The 18,093-nt window shown below is 37.2% G+C and overlaps 1 protein-coding gene across 2 annotated transcripts in view; it reads left to right on the forward strand.

The window, feature by feature from the left end:
* Positions 1-15,176, forward strand: part of Rbcn-3A (Rabconnectin-3A) — a 732,274-nt gene extending 717,098 nt beyond the window's left edge. For both annotated transcript variants that reach the window (XM_067136957.2, XM_067136958.2), the window contains one exon: positions 11,390-15,176. In XM_067136957.2, the coding sequence (XP_066993058.2) occupies positions 11,390-11,590 (201 nt within the window). In that variant the 3' untranslated portion in view covers positions 11,591-15,176. The remainder of the gene's footprint in view (positions 1-11,389) is intronic.
* The last annotated feature ends 2,917 nt before the right edge of the window (positions 15,177-18,093 follow it).

Genomic DNA, 18,093 nt, shown 5'->3' on the forward strand with positions numbered 1-18,093 from the left:
TCTAACCATCGTCGTCTTGGTCTCCCTCTACTTCTCTTACCCTCCATAACAGAGTCCATTATTCTCCTCGGTAACCTATCCTCCTCCATTCGCCTCACATGACCCCACCACCGAAGTCGGTTTATGCGTACAGCTTCATCCATCGAGTTCATTCCTAAATTAGCCTTTATCTCCTCATTCCGAGTACCCTCCTGCCATTGTTCCCACCTGTTTTTACCAGCAATCATTCTTGCAACTTTCATGTCTGTTACTTCTAACTTATGAATAAGATATCCTGAGTCCACCCAGCTTTCGCTCCCGTAAAGCAAAGTTGGTCTGAAAACAGACCGATGTAAGGATAGTATCGTCTGGGAGCTGACTTCCTTCTTACAGAATACTGCTGATCGCAACTGCGAGCTCACTGCATTAGCTTTACTACACCTTGATTCAATCTCGCTTACTATATCACCATCCTGGGAAAAAGTACAACCTAAATACTTGAAATTATCGACCTGTTCTAGCTTTGTATCACCAATCTGACATTCAATTCTGTTGAATTTCTTACCTACTGACATCAATTTAGTCTTCGAGAGGCTAATTTTCATACCATACTCATTGCACCTATTTTCAAGTTCCAAGATATTAGACTGCAGGCTTTTGGCACAGTCTGCCATTAAGACCAAGTCGTCAGCATAGGCCAAACTGCTTACTACATTTCCACCTAACTGAATCCCTCCCTGCCATTTTATACCTTTCAGCATATGATCCATGTAAACTACAAACAGCAAAGGTGAAAGATTACAGCCTTGTCTACCTCCTGTAAGTACCCTGAACCAAGAACTCATTCTACCATCAATTCTCACTGAAGCCCAATTGTCAACATAAATGCCTTTGATTGATTTTAATAATCTACCTTTAATTCCATAGTCCCCCAGTATAGCGAACATCTTTTCCCTTGGTACCCTGTCATATGCTTTCTCTAGATCTACGAAACATAAACACAACTGCCTATTCCTCTCGTAGCATTTTTCAATTACCTGGCACATACTGAAAATGTGATCCTGACAGCCTCTCTGTGGTCTGAAACCACACTGGTTTTCATCCAACTTCCTCTCAACGACTGATCGCACCCTCCCTTCCAAGATGCCAGTGAATACTTTGCCTGGTATACTAATCAATGAGATACCTCGATAGTTATTGCAATCCTTCCTGTTCCATTGCTTATAGATAGGTGCAATTACTGCTTTTGTCCAATCTGAAGGTACCTTACCAACACTCCACGCTAATTTTACTATATGAAGCCATTTCATCCCTGCCTTCCCACTATACTTCACCATTTCAGGTCTAATTTCATCTATTCCTGTTACCTTATGACAATGGAGTTTATTTACTATCCTTTCCACTTCCTCAAGCATAATTTCACCAACATCATTTTCCTCCTCCCCATGAGCTTGGCTGTTTGCAACACCACCATGATGATTTCCTTTTACATTGAGAAGATGTTCAAAATATTCCCTCCACCTCTCCAGTGATTCCCTGGGATCTATTATGAGTTCACCTGAATTACTCAAAACACTGTTCATTTCCTTTTTCCCTTCCTTCCTAAGATTTTTTATTACTGTCCAGAAAGGTTTCCCTGCTGCTTGACGTAGCCTTTCCAGGTTATTACCAAAATCTTCCCATGACTTCTTTTTGGATTCAACAACTATTTGTTTCGCTCTGTTTCTTTCATCTACGTACAAATCCCTGTCTGCCTCGGCCCTTGTTTGGAGCCATTTCTGATAAGCCTTCTTGTTACGTTTACAGGCTGCTCTCACTTCATCATTCCACCAAGATGTTCGCCTTTTCCCATCTTTACACACAGTTGTTCCTAGGCATTCCCTTGCTGTTTCTACTACAGCATCCCTGTATGCCACCCATTCACTTTCTATATCCTGAACCTGCTTACTGTCTACTGTTCGAAACTTCTCACTAATCATATCCATGTACTTCTGTCTAATTTCCTCATCCTGGAGATTTTCTACCCTTATTCGTTTGCAGACAGATTTCACTTTCTCTACCCTAGGCCTAGAGATACTTAGTTCACTACAGATCAGATAGTGGTCTGTATCATCGAAAAATCCCCAAAAAACTTGTACATTCCTAAAAGATTTCCTGAATTCAAAGTCTGTTAAGATATAGTCTATTATGGATCTGGTACCCCTAGCCTCCCATGTGTAGCGGTGAATAGCCTTATGCTTGAAGAATGTATTCGTAACAGCTAAACCCATACTAGCACAGAAGTCCAGCAAACGCTTCCCATTCCCATTAGCTTCCATATCTTCCCCACATTTACCAATCACCCTTTCGTATCCTTCAGTTCTATTCCCAACTCTCGCATTGAAATCGCCCATTAGCACTATTCTATCCTTGCTCTTGACCCTGACCACAATGTCACTCAATGCTTCATAAAACTTGTCAACTTCATCCTCATCTGCACCCTCACATGGTGAATACACAGACACAATTCTTGTCCTAATTCCTCCCACTGACAAATCTACCCACATCATTCGCTCATTTACGTGCCTAACAGAAATTGCAAATTACATCAACTGATTGTTTTAATCTCATACTTATTTTTTTTGTCACCATTTTTTAACTCCATTCAGTGGATATATTTTAAAATTTTTGCTATCATAGATCATGTCGTCCATCTCGTTCCATTAGGGGCCGATGACCTTCGATGTTAGGCCCCTTAAAACAACAAGCATCATCATCAACAACATTATGGGAAAGCCATATTGGTGTAGTCCACGATATAAACAACCATTACATAAGAGGTGGGCATGTTTAATGGCTGGGCTGAGTGGCTCAGACAGTTGAGGCACTGTCCTTCTGAACCCAATTTGGCAGGTTTGATCCTGGCTCAGTCCGGTGGTATTTGAAGGTGCTCGTGTTGGTAGATTTACTGGCATGTAAAAGAACTCCTGCGGGACTAAATTCCAGCACCTCGGAGTCTCCGAAAACCGAAAAAGTAGTTCGTGGGATGTAAAGCAAATAACATTATTATATTATTACATGTTTAATGTTTATTAAAGGTTTCAAGGTATTATATTTTTACATACCGAAACATAGTATAAGAATTCAGAATACTTTCACATGTATAGAAACCAAGATGCAGAAGAAATCAACTTCACTTTGGGATGGAAGAATTTATGCAACGTACTTACGATCTGAGCAGCAGTAGGTCGCCATTCTTTTAAGAAAATCAATTGAGAAGTATCCTTCGAAGAAATGTTGAAAACACAAAATCGATCTAATGACCCAAAAATAAATACACAGATTAAGTGTATGTAAATCTTTAGTTCAGCCAGATCAGGATTGACCCAAAGGGCTACCAAAAATCCCATGGTATCCATTCTTGTCCAACACGTAGGTAGTATCCTGTAGTTTCATTAGTCTACAATTAGCTAACTGTCTATTCTTTCAATTCTTGAGGAGACTGACAAATAAAACAAGCGACTTCTAGCACGATTGTTAGAAGTACCAACGCTAGAAGACGGAAAGTACCAGCATTCAGAGCCAAGCTTATACAGAATAAACACCGTGGCGATTCCAAGAACTACTTGAATATGTAAGGGTGCGATAACAGTTGAAAGGCATACGAAATTAGATGCCCAACTGAATGAATGTATGGGTCAGACAGTTAAGGAAATGAGTTATTGTACAGAAAACTCACAAGACAATAAATTAGGAAAATAAACAAATGAATAACATAAGTTTCAAATGGTGATTAGATTACCAAAACACCTAATACACTAAACAATTGTTACAGCCATATGATAAGCAATTCCCACATAGCTGATTATTTTATCATATTATTCCGTGTTGTGTCAGCGCCTCCCTTTCCAGGTCTGTACACCCCAAAACATCAATTTTTCTATTACCTTCAGCGATGAGCCTTTCACCTAAAATTTCATTCTCATCGTTAACCTCATGCCATATTATGACGGAATGTTTCGTCCAGCGAGTGAAAGGTGCAAATATACTTTGACGGACACATCCCTACAGATGCATATTTATGGTTACCGAGCCAACGAGGTTTGTTCTATAAGTTTTAAAATGTAACCAACAGATGTCAGGAACTACCTGCACTTCATTTTTATATCGTAAATGGTAACTCACTCCTGGAATAAGAAAAATAAAACACACCTCACCGTGTGTTATTTGTAAACAAATATGGCTGCAGCCTGGAGTGGAGTGAAAGGTGTTATTCATGATTAGTTTGAGAATATTGATGTTGAGATTCACTATGAAAGTGTGTGAAGTGAAAATAATTCATACCGGGCGAGTTGGCCGTGCGTGTAGAGGCGCGCGGCTGTGAGCTTGCATCCGGGAGATAGTAGGTTCGAATCCCACTATCGGCAGCCCTGAAAATGGTTTTCCGTGGTTTCCCATTTTCACACCAGGCAAATGCTGGGGCTGTACCTTAATTAAGGCCACGGCCGCTTCCTTCCAACTCCTAGGCCTTTCCTATCCCATCGTCGCCATAAGACCTATCTGTGTCGGTGCGACGTAAAGCCCCTAGCAAAAAAAAAAAAAAAAAAAATAATTCATCTTCAAATGATATTGGTGAAGGTGAATCTGATTCTATTTTTGAAGAGCCAGCGCCAATGGATAATTCAAAATTTACACAAGGTACAACATCAACAGGCAGGAACGTCAGTAAAGACTGGAATTGTGAACTTGAAGCTAATAAACTTACTAATGCCACATGTAAGCCAGTTTGTGGAATTCACTGCATGGTAAAGAGAAGGTTAGAAGATAATCGAACAGAATTGTAAGTGGTCAATGAAATTCTAACCCCACAGTTCTGGGATCATGTAACAAAAGAACGAATGGATATGTATGTATGTATCTTGCATCTTCGCCAAATTACCCTCACACTGGTAATATTCCCTTGACACCTCAGGGTCAATATACTGGCTACTACCAATCAAAAATGGTTCCAACTAGGAAGAAATTGGAGCCGTCCAGGCATTGCAGAGTGGTATAGCACAGGGATTCTGCAAGGATACCTCATTAGAGTACCTCAAATGAGGGGTTGCTTTGCATGTGGACACCTGTTTTTTTAGTGTTGCATACATGAGAGGACTTCTTCCATCCATAAATGTATGATGGAATCCAAAAAAGATTGTTTATATGTGTGTAACATCCATGTATATATTTATCTGCATTTCCTTAAAATACTGGTAAGTGAAAAAATAAATAGTATGTAAGGGCCTAATTTTTTCCAAAATTGATAGATAAAGGGGTAAGTTTATCATAGCTTGCAAATTCTTCATTCACCAGTATGAATATCACTTTTCAGCCATGATTCAACTCCTATTACAATATCTGGTAAACATGTATCTAGTAAATTACTTAATTCTATGTCTTCATTTACAGTACTTCCAAAGTTTAACACTAACATTTTTATGTCATCCATACTTGACTTCCAGCTCCCTGTACTCTTATTACCAGTCCTTTATCCACCCTGTTTCCCTGAATGTACCTCCCTATATCCCTCTAAACAGACCTCTTTACTTATATGTACTAAAGCGGTTCAAGAAAAGGCTATTTGAGTGCAGACCCATATCCCCTACCTACCCATTAGGATCTACAAATCTTGCTCCCAGTTACCCACATACCCACTCCTTAGTCTCATTTAAATCCCCTATCAACTTCCAGTCAGTAGCTATCCCTCCTACACAGTATTCCACTGATAACAATGTCCTCTCCCTTGAATTTCTCCTGTGCTCCATTCACCAGATCCCACACATCCCCAGCTATGTTGGTTCCTATACCTGCTTGTTTTACATTGTTGGTAAAAACGTGAAAATCTACCAACTTCTTCTTATCCTTATCCTTCCCTTCTACTTTCCTCAAGGTATGCCTTAACCTATTGTAACCTGTCAACATATTATAAAACACATATATAGAATAAATACATTGAAGTACAGAACTGTGTTAAGAAACACAAAACAATTGTCACTTTAATAATCATACTGACAATAATGCTTCAATTTAAGCCACAATCAACCATTGTAAAAGAAACAAGAGTGTGGAAAGTACCTGTGCATATTATCAATCAATCAATCAATCAATCAATCAATCAATCAATCAGTACTGATCTGCTTTTAGGGCAGTCGCCCAGGTGGCAAATTCCCTATCTGTTGTTTTTTCTTAAATGATTTCAATGACATTGGAAATTTATTGAACATCTCCCTTGGTAAGCTATTCCAATTCCTAACTCCCCTTCTTATAAATAAATATTTGCCCCAGTTTGTCCTCTTGTTTTCCAAATTTATCTTCATATTGTGATCTTTCCTACTTTTCAAGACTCCACTCATACTTATTCGTCTACTAATGTCATTCCACGCCATTTCTCCGCTGACAGCTCGGAATATACCACTCGTAATACCAATATAAATGGTCCGTTATTGGACATTATAAATTTTCAAGCTAACTCATTCCTGGTTGCCAGCGTTTCGCCCCCGTGTGCTAGGCTGGGATCATCAGTTGGTACTTAGCACACCTACCAAGACGCAAGGCTAGTGCATACCGTGGAGGCCACTGCATAGGCTATTTGAAGCCACCAGCAGTGCCAATGCACTATGAGAGACTATGTCTCACTTCCAAAAATTGATGTCTGCTTGGCCATCAGATGATATAGGTGTTGATTCCCAAAGGGAATCTGAAATATTTGTTCCGAATGAGTAAATTTATAACACCAATATAAATCGTCCGTTATTGGATATTATAAATTTTCCAGCTAACTCATTCCTGGTTGCCAGCGTTTCGCCCCCGTGTGCTAGGCTGGGCTCATGAGTTGGTACATAGCACACCTACCAAGACGCTGGCTAGTGCATAACGTGGAGGCCACTGCGTAGGCTAATTGTAGCCACTGGCAGTGCCAATGCACTATGAGAGACTTTGTCTCATTACCGAAAATTGATGCCTGCTTGGCCATCAGATGATATAAATGTTGATTCCCAAAGGGAATCTGAAATACTTGTTCCGAATGAGTAAATTTATAATACCAATATAAATGGTCCATTATTGGACATTGGCTACAATTAGCCACTCAGTCAAGCAGCTCGTCTCCTTTCTCCCAGTTCTTCCCAGCCCAAACTTTGCAACATTTTTGTAACGCTACTCTTTTGTCTGAAATCACCCAGAACAAATCGAGCTGCTTTTCTTTAGATTTTTTCCAGTTCTTGAATCAATTAATCCTGGTGAGGGTCCCATACACTGGAACCATACTCTAGTTGGGGTCTTACAAGAGACTTATAAGCCCTCTCCTTTACATCCTTGCTACAACCCCTAAACACCCTCATAACCATGTGCAGAGATCTGTGTCCTTTATTTATAATCCCATTTGTGATTACCCCAATGAAGATCTTTCCTTATACTAACACCCAGATACTTACAATGATCCCCAAAAGGAACTTTCACCCCATCAACGCAGTAATTAAAACTCAGAGGACTTTTCCTATTTGTGAAACTCACAACCTGACTTTTAACCCCGTTTATCATCATACCATTCCCTACTGTCCATCTCACAACATTATCGAGGTCATTTTGCAGTTGCTCACAATCTTGTAACTTATCTATTACTCTATACAGAATAACATCATCTGCAAAAAGCCTTACCCATGATTCCACTCCTGTACCCAAATCATTTATATTTATAAGAAAACATAGAGGTCTAATAATATTGCCTTTAGGGATTCCCCTCTTAATTATTACAGGGTCAGATAAAGCTTCGCCTACTCTAATCTCTGAGATCAATTTTCTAGAAATATAGCAACCCATTCAGTCACTCCTTTGTCTAGTCCAATTCCACTCATGATCCATCCTATCAAATGCTTTAGACAGGTCAATCGCGATACAGTCCATTTGGCCTCCAGAATCCAAAATATCTGCTACATCTTGCTGGAATCCTACAAGTTTCCTAAAACCGAATTGCCTTCTATCGAACCAGTTATTAATTTCGCAAACATGTCTAATGTAATCGGAAAGAATGAATGCCTTCCCAAAGCTTACATGCAATGCACGTCAAAACTTACTGGCCTGTAATTTTCAGCTTTATGTCTACCACCCCTTCCTTTATACGCAGGGGCTGCTATAGCAACTCTCCATTCATTTGGTATAGCTCCTTCAACCAAACAATAATCAGATAAGTACTTCAGATATGGTACTATATCCCAACCCATTGTCTTTAGTATATACTTATCAATTCCAGCCGCTTTTCTAATTTTCAACTTTTGTATCTTATTGTAAATATCATTGTTATCATATGTAAATTTTAATACTTCTTTAGCATTTGTTACCTCCTCTATCTGGACATTTTCCTTGTAACCAACAATCTTTGCATACCGCTGACTGAATACTTCTGCCTTTTGAAGATCCTCACATACACACTCGCCTTGTTCATTAATTATTCCTGGAATGTCCTTCTTGGAACCTGTTTCTGCCTTAAAGTACCTATACATACCCTTCCATTTGTCACAAATTTTTGTATAACTGCCAATTATGCTTGCCATCATGTTATCTTTAACTGTCTTCTTTGCTAGATTCAATTTCCTAGTATGTTCCTTCATTTTCTCCTTACTTCCACAGCCATTTCTAACTCTGTTTCTTTCCAATCTAAACCTCCTCCTTAGTCTCTTAATTTCTCTATTATAATAAGCTGGGTCTTTATCATTCCTTACCACCTTTAAAGGTACAAACCTATTTTCACATTCCTCAACAATTTTTTAAACCCATCCCAGAGTCTGTTTACATTTTTATTTACTGTTTTCCACTGATCATAATTACTTTTTAAAAACTGCCTCATGCCTGCTTTATCAGCCATATGGTACTGCCTAATAGTCCTACTTTTAAAACCTTCCTTTCTATCACATTTATTTTTAACTACGACAAAAACAGCTTCGTGATCACTAATACCATCTATTACTTCGGTTTCTCTATAGAGCTCATCTGGTTTTATCAGCACCACGTCCAGGATATTTTTCCCTCTAGTTAGTTCTGTCACTTTCTGAATCAGCGATCCTTCCCATATTAGCTTATTTGCCATTTGTTGGTCATGGTTTCTGTTGTTTGCATTTTTTTCCCAGTTGACAGTTGGTAAATTAAGATCTCCCGCTACAATCACATTCCTATCCATGTCGTTTCCCACATAGCTGATTATCTTATCAAATAATTCTGAATCCGTGTCAGCTCTACCATTTCCCAGTCTGTACACTCCAAAGACATCAAGTTGCCTATTATCTTTAGAAATGAGCCTTACACCTAGAATTTCATGTTTCTCATCTTTAACTTTTTCATAGCTTACAAATTCTTCTTTCACCAGAATGAATACTCCCCCTCCCACCATTCCTATCCTATCTCTGCGATACACACTCCAGTTCCGTGAGAAAATTTCTGCATCCATTATATCATTTCTCAGCCATGATTCAACTCCTATTACAATATCTAGTAAATATATATCTATTAAATTACTTAATTCTATCCCTTTCTTTACAATACTTCTACAGTTCAACACTTACATTTTTATGTCATCCCTACTCGACTTCCAGATCTCTGTACCCTCATCACCGCTCCCTAGACAACCCCGTTTCCCTGAATGTACCTCCCTATTACCCTTCTAAATAAATTTCCTAACTTATACGTACCACTGCGGTTTAAGTGAAGGCCATCTGAGCGCAGATCCCTATCTCCTACCCACCCATTAGGGTCTTGAAATTTCACTCTCAGTTTCCCACATACCCACTCCATAGTCTCATTTAAATCCCCAATCACCCTCCAGTCAGTATCACTCCTACACAGTATTCCACTGATAACAATCTCTGCTTTCTTTAACTTCACCCGTGCTGCATTTACCAGATCCCACACATACCCAACTATGTTGGTACTTATCAACGTGAAACACTACCCCCTTCTCCTTCTCTTCTACTTTTCTCAGCATCTACCTCAACCTAATTCCTGGATAACACTCTACCCTGATTCCCTTTCCTCCACACACTTTCTCCACGTGTCTAACAGTGGAATCCCCCATGACCAGAGCCTCAACCCTACCCACCTCCTTTGATCCCCTCTCCTCCTGGTCAGCTCTATCTTTCCTAATAGCTGCAGAAGCTACTTCCTCCCTTTCCTACCTTTTCCCTTCCTCCTATCTCCACACATCTCAGCAACAGTTCCCTGTTCCTCATCTTCTCTCTGTTGCTCTGTGGCTCGTACAGATTTCTCACAGACACCTGTCCTGAATTCTGATCCTGAATAGAGCTCTTAGCCTGCAGTCTCCTTCCCCTTAGAATATTAGACCACCTGTCTTCTACAGTTCCCCCCCTTTTCTTCCCATCCCTCTTTTACACCTGCTGTAACCTGTACATTGTTTGAGGGAGGCCTACCTTCATTCCTGTCTTCTCTGAGAATCCTAATTATCTCCCTCAAACTCTCAAACTCCTCCCTCATACCCCTCATTGCTTTACCACACCCATAGTTCCTACACTTGCACTCTTTGTCCATTCTTTATGGACAAAATGGAAAGAAAAGAAAAAGTAAAATAACTTTTGTGCAAAAAAAATGAACGAAAAGAAATATTGTCTAGGTTAGACAGTTAGATAATTAATATACTACTACACTATATTACTACTTAGATGTATTCTGTATTCTATTTTTATCCTACAACACCCTAACAGATAAAAACTACTGTTAATTACTGAATACTGAAAGGAATCACAAAAATGACACGATTCTATACTGCAGTTAAGCCTCTCCTAATTACAACAGCAGAATTTTAGTAAGAGAGTTTCTACAGATACCTCTACTATACTACACAAAAATTTTACAATAATTTTACAAAATTTTACAGTAATAAACTAAGCATGCTAATGTCTAATAAAATATTACTTGCATACTACTGTACAGTACACTACAATAATTTTAAACTACGTTCAGACGTATCTTTCCAGAAGGAATTTCTTATTAATAAACCTGGGTTAAATATCTACCTACTGTTCTATACCAAGAATTATCCAATCTGTATCACTACCTAGCTGTTCCAAATGGCTGTTCCTCGAGTTGAATTCTCCCCTTCTAGAAATATTCTTTCATTAAAATAATTTAAATTGAAGGACATTTAATTTAATTCACTTCACAAAAAAGAAGAGAAGACTAATCTTTCTTAAGAACCAGTCTTTATTCAAAGACGGATATGCACACTAGGCCTATAGTAATCACAAAAATGTCAAAAGCATTGAATTAAACTTGCATAGAATACTACAGGTATGCAAAAAGAGAAAATGATTGGTATGTTTGAAAACATCTAACTTTATTTTGTATTAAATGCTTATTATATACAATTACTGTTGTCTATTTTCTTCAGGTGTGGGCTCTTTCAATGCATAATGCTCTGTACTCCTTCCCTGGCGAACACGCTCGATCCAGTTTCTTCAAGAACATTGGACAAGGTGTGACACAGCTGCATGTGGACTCAAACTCACGCCTGTTTTCGTGTGGTGCAGATGGCTCCATGAAAGTGCGTCAACTACCTGATAGGGATCAGATTGTTCATACTTTGTACTAATATGAGAAATATGGAGTGGGAATGCCCATGAAGTTCATTGTTACCATTCTTACAAGTATATCAGCAGATTTCATGAGTGGTTGCTTGTTTTTGAAAGCAATTTATTCCTCAAAAATATCAAATGACAAAACTCTTGAATGAGGTGTTTAGATGGTACCTGAGTCCTATGAGTACTTTTGTTTTTTCTTCTCAGTGTTACTAAGTTACTAACTTAATTTTCTTAGCCTGTTGTGTGTATAATCACACATGTAATACATTATTCAGACATGTTGCAAAATTTTAGATTTCTATAACCATCTGTCCTTTTGTTATCAGTTTTTTCTCTTTACTCTCTTTTAATAATTTGCTGATGTACAGTCACACATTAAAGCTTGCATTTTAAAATGGAAATCAGATTGGCGACAATGTTAAGAGTTCCATTGAATACCAAATTTTGTGTGAATGTGTGCAGGAACAATGTTTCCATCTTCAAAGGGTTGTATGCACTGTTAAACTCCAAAAATATTTACATTCACTACATATTTATCATTGGTGGAGTATTTAGATATAATTTTCATCCTGTGTATTAAAAGTTACATGGGGAAGTAATTATATTGGCCTTGCAGATTGGGAAGCCTGAATTAACATAATATATATGGTAATGTGCTATTATGAACAGGGCTAGTTAAAGAATGGAAGCAGATTGTACTTTGCCTTTTTTATATGAAATAAATATTAACCATTTTGGTTGCTTTGTAGTTGTATATTCTGCTGTAGATACGCATAATTAATCAATATCCAAGTAAACATGAGCCTTCAATGTGAGAAATTTGTACTCAGCGTGCACTTGACGAATGTCCTCAGTTTACCTTGTCGAATGCCAGCTGTGGGCTGAATTGCCTTGATCATTTAGAAAGTTATACGTTGTACATATATATATATATATTGAAAGAAGGTACTTAATGGTGTGAGTTATCGAAGAATAAATTTTTCTGCCTATGTGGGTGACTCCCATTGCATGTGTAATAAATTCTCAAAGGTAAACCCCACAGACTGAAAATACAATCAGTTGAGAGGTTCATGAGTGTAACCTCTATGTTAATGTGCTGTGAATAATCGTATACATAAACATATATATTTACAGAATGTTGTTGTATTATATATTTTTAATTATTTAGTCGTCATGAAATTGGAAAATAGTGTGATACCAAACTAGTAATCGTTATCACCTTACAGTGAAAGGTCTAGTCTTCTGTTATTTGTTTGTGTTTTGAAAGAATAATATATGTGTTGTTTAATTATCACAATGCACACAGAATCACAGAGAATAGTGTATGATACATTATCCATGATGATGATGGTTGCTGCAAACATCAGAAAAAAGGATCTTCAAAATCTGTAAGGGATATCTGTACAATATTGCTAAATTGTGATCCTCCCCAGTTTCCACCACTTCCTCAAGTAATGCACATTGGATCATTGTTTCCTATTCCTTTGTGTATTTCAGAAAATTCAGTATATATGGGATATTTTATTTTGAAGACTGCTCAGCAGATGAAGCCAAGTTTGTAACATTGTAATATTTCATGTTGGAAATGATTTACTTCTTGAGTTACAGTACTGAGAGTGTAACCCATACTGAAAATATATGGAGGCAGCTAAAGTGTCTTGCAAACATAATAAAGTACAAAATCATTTTCTTTGTAATATACCACTTTTTTTTTTTTTGTACAGATTTCCCTCACTCTTGGTCTTTTATGAAAAGCCTAATATAAAATTGGTTTTGATTACATGTATGTAATCAGCAAGGAGTTGCCTTAAGTTTCAGTTCACTGGATGTGTTTTAACTGCTTCTAAACTTCCAGAGTAACATTCCATAAACTAGTACATGTTAGGCTATATGTTTGTATGTGTGGTTATGGTACCAAAGTTGCATAAATTGTAAACCAACAGTTTTCAATAGGGTTTAAATATTTATATCAGCTCGTTGACAGTGTTTCCATTTTTTCATTATTATTATTATTATTGTTGTTGTAATGTGTGTGAAATTTCCTTTTGTTAAAAGTGTTATTGTGAAGAACTGTTTTGAATTGTCAGACCAAATGCTGACACATTTTAAATGTACTTTATCATGGACAAAGAGAGATCATCACAAAGACAAAAAGAGAGAGAGATTTCTCCATCTTATTTATGTTTATTTAAACTGTTTTTAAATGCTTTTTAATGTCTGAGTTCATTACAGTATTTTAAAAATGCAATTAATGATATTCATGTAAATTGTATATCGTATATAGTAAAGGTGCGCATATGTATGTATATATAGGTTTTATGATTGAAGAAACTAGGGAATTATTTTTTAAGTCATTGTTACATTCTATGCAACGATACAGAGTTAATGAACTTGTAACACTACAGATTAACATGTTTTTCAAATCTGAATTATTTTCCGTGAAGATAAGGTACTGTTGAGTTTAAAAGAGTCTCGCAATCCATCCAAAGGAATGAATCGGAATGTTAGAGAGGAAACTGAGTTAGGGGCAATTAATACTTGTGTTACATTGAAACTTGCCTATTATTATAGTAATGAATGGTAAAATCGATAAATCTGTGTGTGTGTGTGTTTTTTATACCATATGCATTATGGTACCATACTTCCTATATTTTGTTGAATGGTATGTAATGATACATGGGGAAGAGTTGCATAAAATATTATCTTTTATTTTCAGAAGGTACTAGGGTCTTTTTTCATGAATTCTTATAACCCAGACATAATATTTAATGTTACTCTTTCCCTCTAGAACTGATAGATCAGTGTTGGACGTATGTAGTGCTGCATACTAAAATTAAACTTATATTTTGAGTTAAATATTTAAAAATGGCTGTAGAGTATGTTCTGTTGTTCATTAAGTTTCTAGCACACCATATGTCCAGCATTTAGTTGTTGATATTCATATTTGTATATATGATTCTATTACTAAACTGAATGTTATCCCAATCTTTGCATATAATACTTTCAGATGACAATACATTGTTACATAGAATACCCCATCAGTATAAAATTATCTTGATGTTCTTCAGTTATCCAGTGATTATAAGAGCACAACATGGTTGTGAATAAAGTTCACATGCACAGTATAGTAACAAATTTCATATGAATAAAGAGGTTTTAAAACTAGGTGTTTTCAGCATCCATATAATTATGTTGCACGTTTAACACGTGCTTTTATAATATGACTATTTTGATTTTGTTAATATCTTTTATTGTACTACAGGTTATACTCCCAACTGTGAACATCTTGCTGGCACATCACCAAATGTTTGAATTATATGGCATAATGATTCCTTTTAGATGTAAGAAATGTATTCCTAATTGAATCAACTAAAACAAATTGTGATAATTTATGTTGTAAATACGAATCGGATATTGTTATTGACTTTTTCAGTATTTTTTTTTCTTACCTTGTGGCAGGTTACCTCTTGAAAGTATGCTCCTCTTCTTGCATGTCCCCATTTACTGATTATGTTATATATAGAAATACAAACTGAATGTAAATATATTCACTCGTATGTATGATGCCTCTAAATAAAAAATGAGTATGTTACATAATATGTACTAGTCACCTGATCCCTTTCAAAATATTAAGTGTGTTCAGAAAGTTACTACAGTACAGTTTCTGCATTATTGAGACTCTCCTTTTGCATTCAAATATTTTTTGTTTGTCCTTTGACATGTCATAGGTAGTATTTCATGGGATTTATGTTATGTTTATATTTGATCCTGAGTTTGTCAATGGAACAGCCTGAAATGAATTTTTGAATATTAGAAATTCAAAGCTCGGTGAAAATCATCACATGACCTTTAGAATTTTTCATGACCTACTGACTAGCAGTGATTAAAGAAATTATGATCAGTGAAGGATGTGCAAGGGGAGACAAGGCCAACAAAAAATGTTTTGAGGGGAGTTGCATTTCACAATTGCTGCTCTGTTCTTCCAGTTGCTGGTAATTTTGTGTGCTTACTGCATAGCATAGATGAAGTGCTTGGCTTCTGTTCCCGAAGGAGTGGGATCAAATATTGGTACAGTTAGTTGGCGTTCAAGAATGCTTATGTGTGAGAGACATGTCATCTGATTCACTAACATCTTATGAGCCCATTTCCAGAACAAATTTCCAACAACCCCTTATTTATTAAGAGCAATAGTTGGTGGTGGTGGGGGGTGAGGATTAACTATGTGACATAGTCATTTGCTTTTCACTTAAGTAGCTGTGGTTTGAAGCCTGGCCATTGCATGTAGGATGCTTGAAATGAAAAGTCACATCCCTGTGGTTTGGATTCCACGTAAAACTAGAGGTTACTTGGCTCCAGAATGTGGCGTACCAACAATCTAACACTAGGAGTAGTTTGTAGCAGAGCGTGGTTTGAAGTGAAGCTTAACAAACATGTCCAAACGTAGTAGTAATAATAATAATAATAATAATAATAATAATAATAATAATAATAATAATAATAATAATAATAATGCCCCTTTTAATTATAATGCCACAGAAGGTCTTTTGGTTTATATCCAATGAACCTGGTGCAGATCTCTATGGGTGAGGTCTCAAGTCATATTGCCTGAACATCTCTGTGTTATCAGGAAATGGAACAAGAATTAGGAATTTGTGTAATTCCAGTATAAGACATTCCTGTGAAGAGCCTTGATAATGGTCCAATGGATTTCTGTGTAGGCTGTTGAAAAGGCTTCTGCACTGTTTGTGCAGCCTGGATAGTTTATGGAAAACTTGCAAGAAGCAATAAGACAGAATTATGCTCGTGTTCTATTGGAGTTTGCTTCAATGAAAAGTTTGATGTTGTGTGGTAGTCCACAGTGCTTTCGGGTCCAGTGGAATGGGCTGGCGGTAGCATTATCTCTTAAGGGGAGTAACATTGAAAATCGATTGTATATAATCTGAATTACCTTTAATACGATCACTAGGGCTCAAAGTTGAAAACCTAAAATTTACTGAAAAATGACCTTAAATTTATGAAAATATGACATAAAAATACTAAAAATGACCAATAAAACTACCTTAAATTTATAAACGTATGATATAAATGTAATTTAAATAAATAAAAATGTAAACATACCGTATTCAGCACTGCATTAAAGAACCATAGTGTCTCAAACTTGATGGATCGCTCGCTGGTTGTCTTGAACATTTCTGTACATTGTAAAACTTCTTTCCATTTAATCGATTTCATCGTTGCTTAATTGCAAAAGGCAGTGTCCGCTGGCAAAACGTCCGTCTTCCACAAGTACACCAGAGTTGAAATTTTCACTTTGCACAATTTTATCGATTTTACACATTGTCTGGTAACCATCAATTTTGCAGCACTTTTTTCCTTATTTTGCAAATATATTGACCATTCTTTCTTGCACAATGTCCGAAATGCTGTTGGACAGTTAGTGCTGTTGTCAGAATAGAGAAGTTACTATTTATGTATGCCAAACTTCCCTTCAAGTCAGAATCAACCAGCAAGTCCTGACAAATTGCTATTGCTGCAGTACTCTCCCTATCCAAAATGTCAATCACTAATTTCAGTACATCAAAATTGTCAGGATAATAGGTACATTCATTGATCCAAGTACCTTAGCACATTAATATATTCTCTGGAGGCAATGGCATTTAGGTGCACTTTCACAAAAAGTCCTTATCCTGGAAGGAGATTTCATAAACACCTTTTTTTTCATATTTGACAAGAGTTGGTCAACTTTTGGAAATTTTGCACACACTTGTTCACATACTCAATAAAGGGCATGGCCAAGTATGTTACATGAACCATTTTTTAGTAAAATGATTTAATCACTGCACCTATCTTCACCATATACAGTGCAGCATCAGTTAGATAGATAGATAGATAAGAAATGGGTGAGCCCTGTTTTTGCAGAGCTCCACACGTAGGTCTATGAAGACCCTTTGTGCCCCTTGAACGGGTTTGCCTAGTCCAGACCTAGTGCTCCTATAAAGGATACTAGTGTCCGGATTTTGGCGTTCCTGATGTCCTCCAGGCTCACAAAATGTGAGCCCAGGTATCGATGTCTAGTGCTTGCAAAAGCCTCGCACTGACATAACACATGCGCGGAGGTCTCCTCCTCCTTGCCGCATCTTCTACACATCAGATCCTGGGTGATTTTCATGATGTGTAGGTGTCTCTGTAAGGTATTGTGGCCTGTTAACAGTCCAACTACCATTCTCATTCTGGTCCTATTCAAATTCATTAGGACCTTTTTATAGCTTTGACTAGGCCCTTTGATAAGTTCACGTGCCTGTCTTGCTATGGTTAACCTCTTCCAAATATCTAGGTGAGACTGGTTTATCCATTGGGATATTGCCAGTCTCACACTTCGGAGTGACACTCCCAGGAAGGGCTCTGGTCCTGTGAAGGAACCCATTGAGCCCTGTTTCGCTAGTTTGTCAGCTTCTTCATTTCCACTGATTCCTGTGTGCCCAGGAACCCATAATAAGGTAACTGAGCTAAACTC

The sequence above is a fragment of the Anabrus simplex genome, chromosome 1 (genome assembly GCF_040414725.1).
Source record: "Anabrus simplex isolate iqAnaSimp1 chromosome 1, ASM4041472v1, whole genome shotgun sequence".
Classification (NCBI taxonomy): Eukaryota; Metazoa; Arthropoda; class Insecta; order Orthoptera; family Tettigoniidae; genus Anabrus; species Anabrus simplex.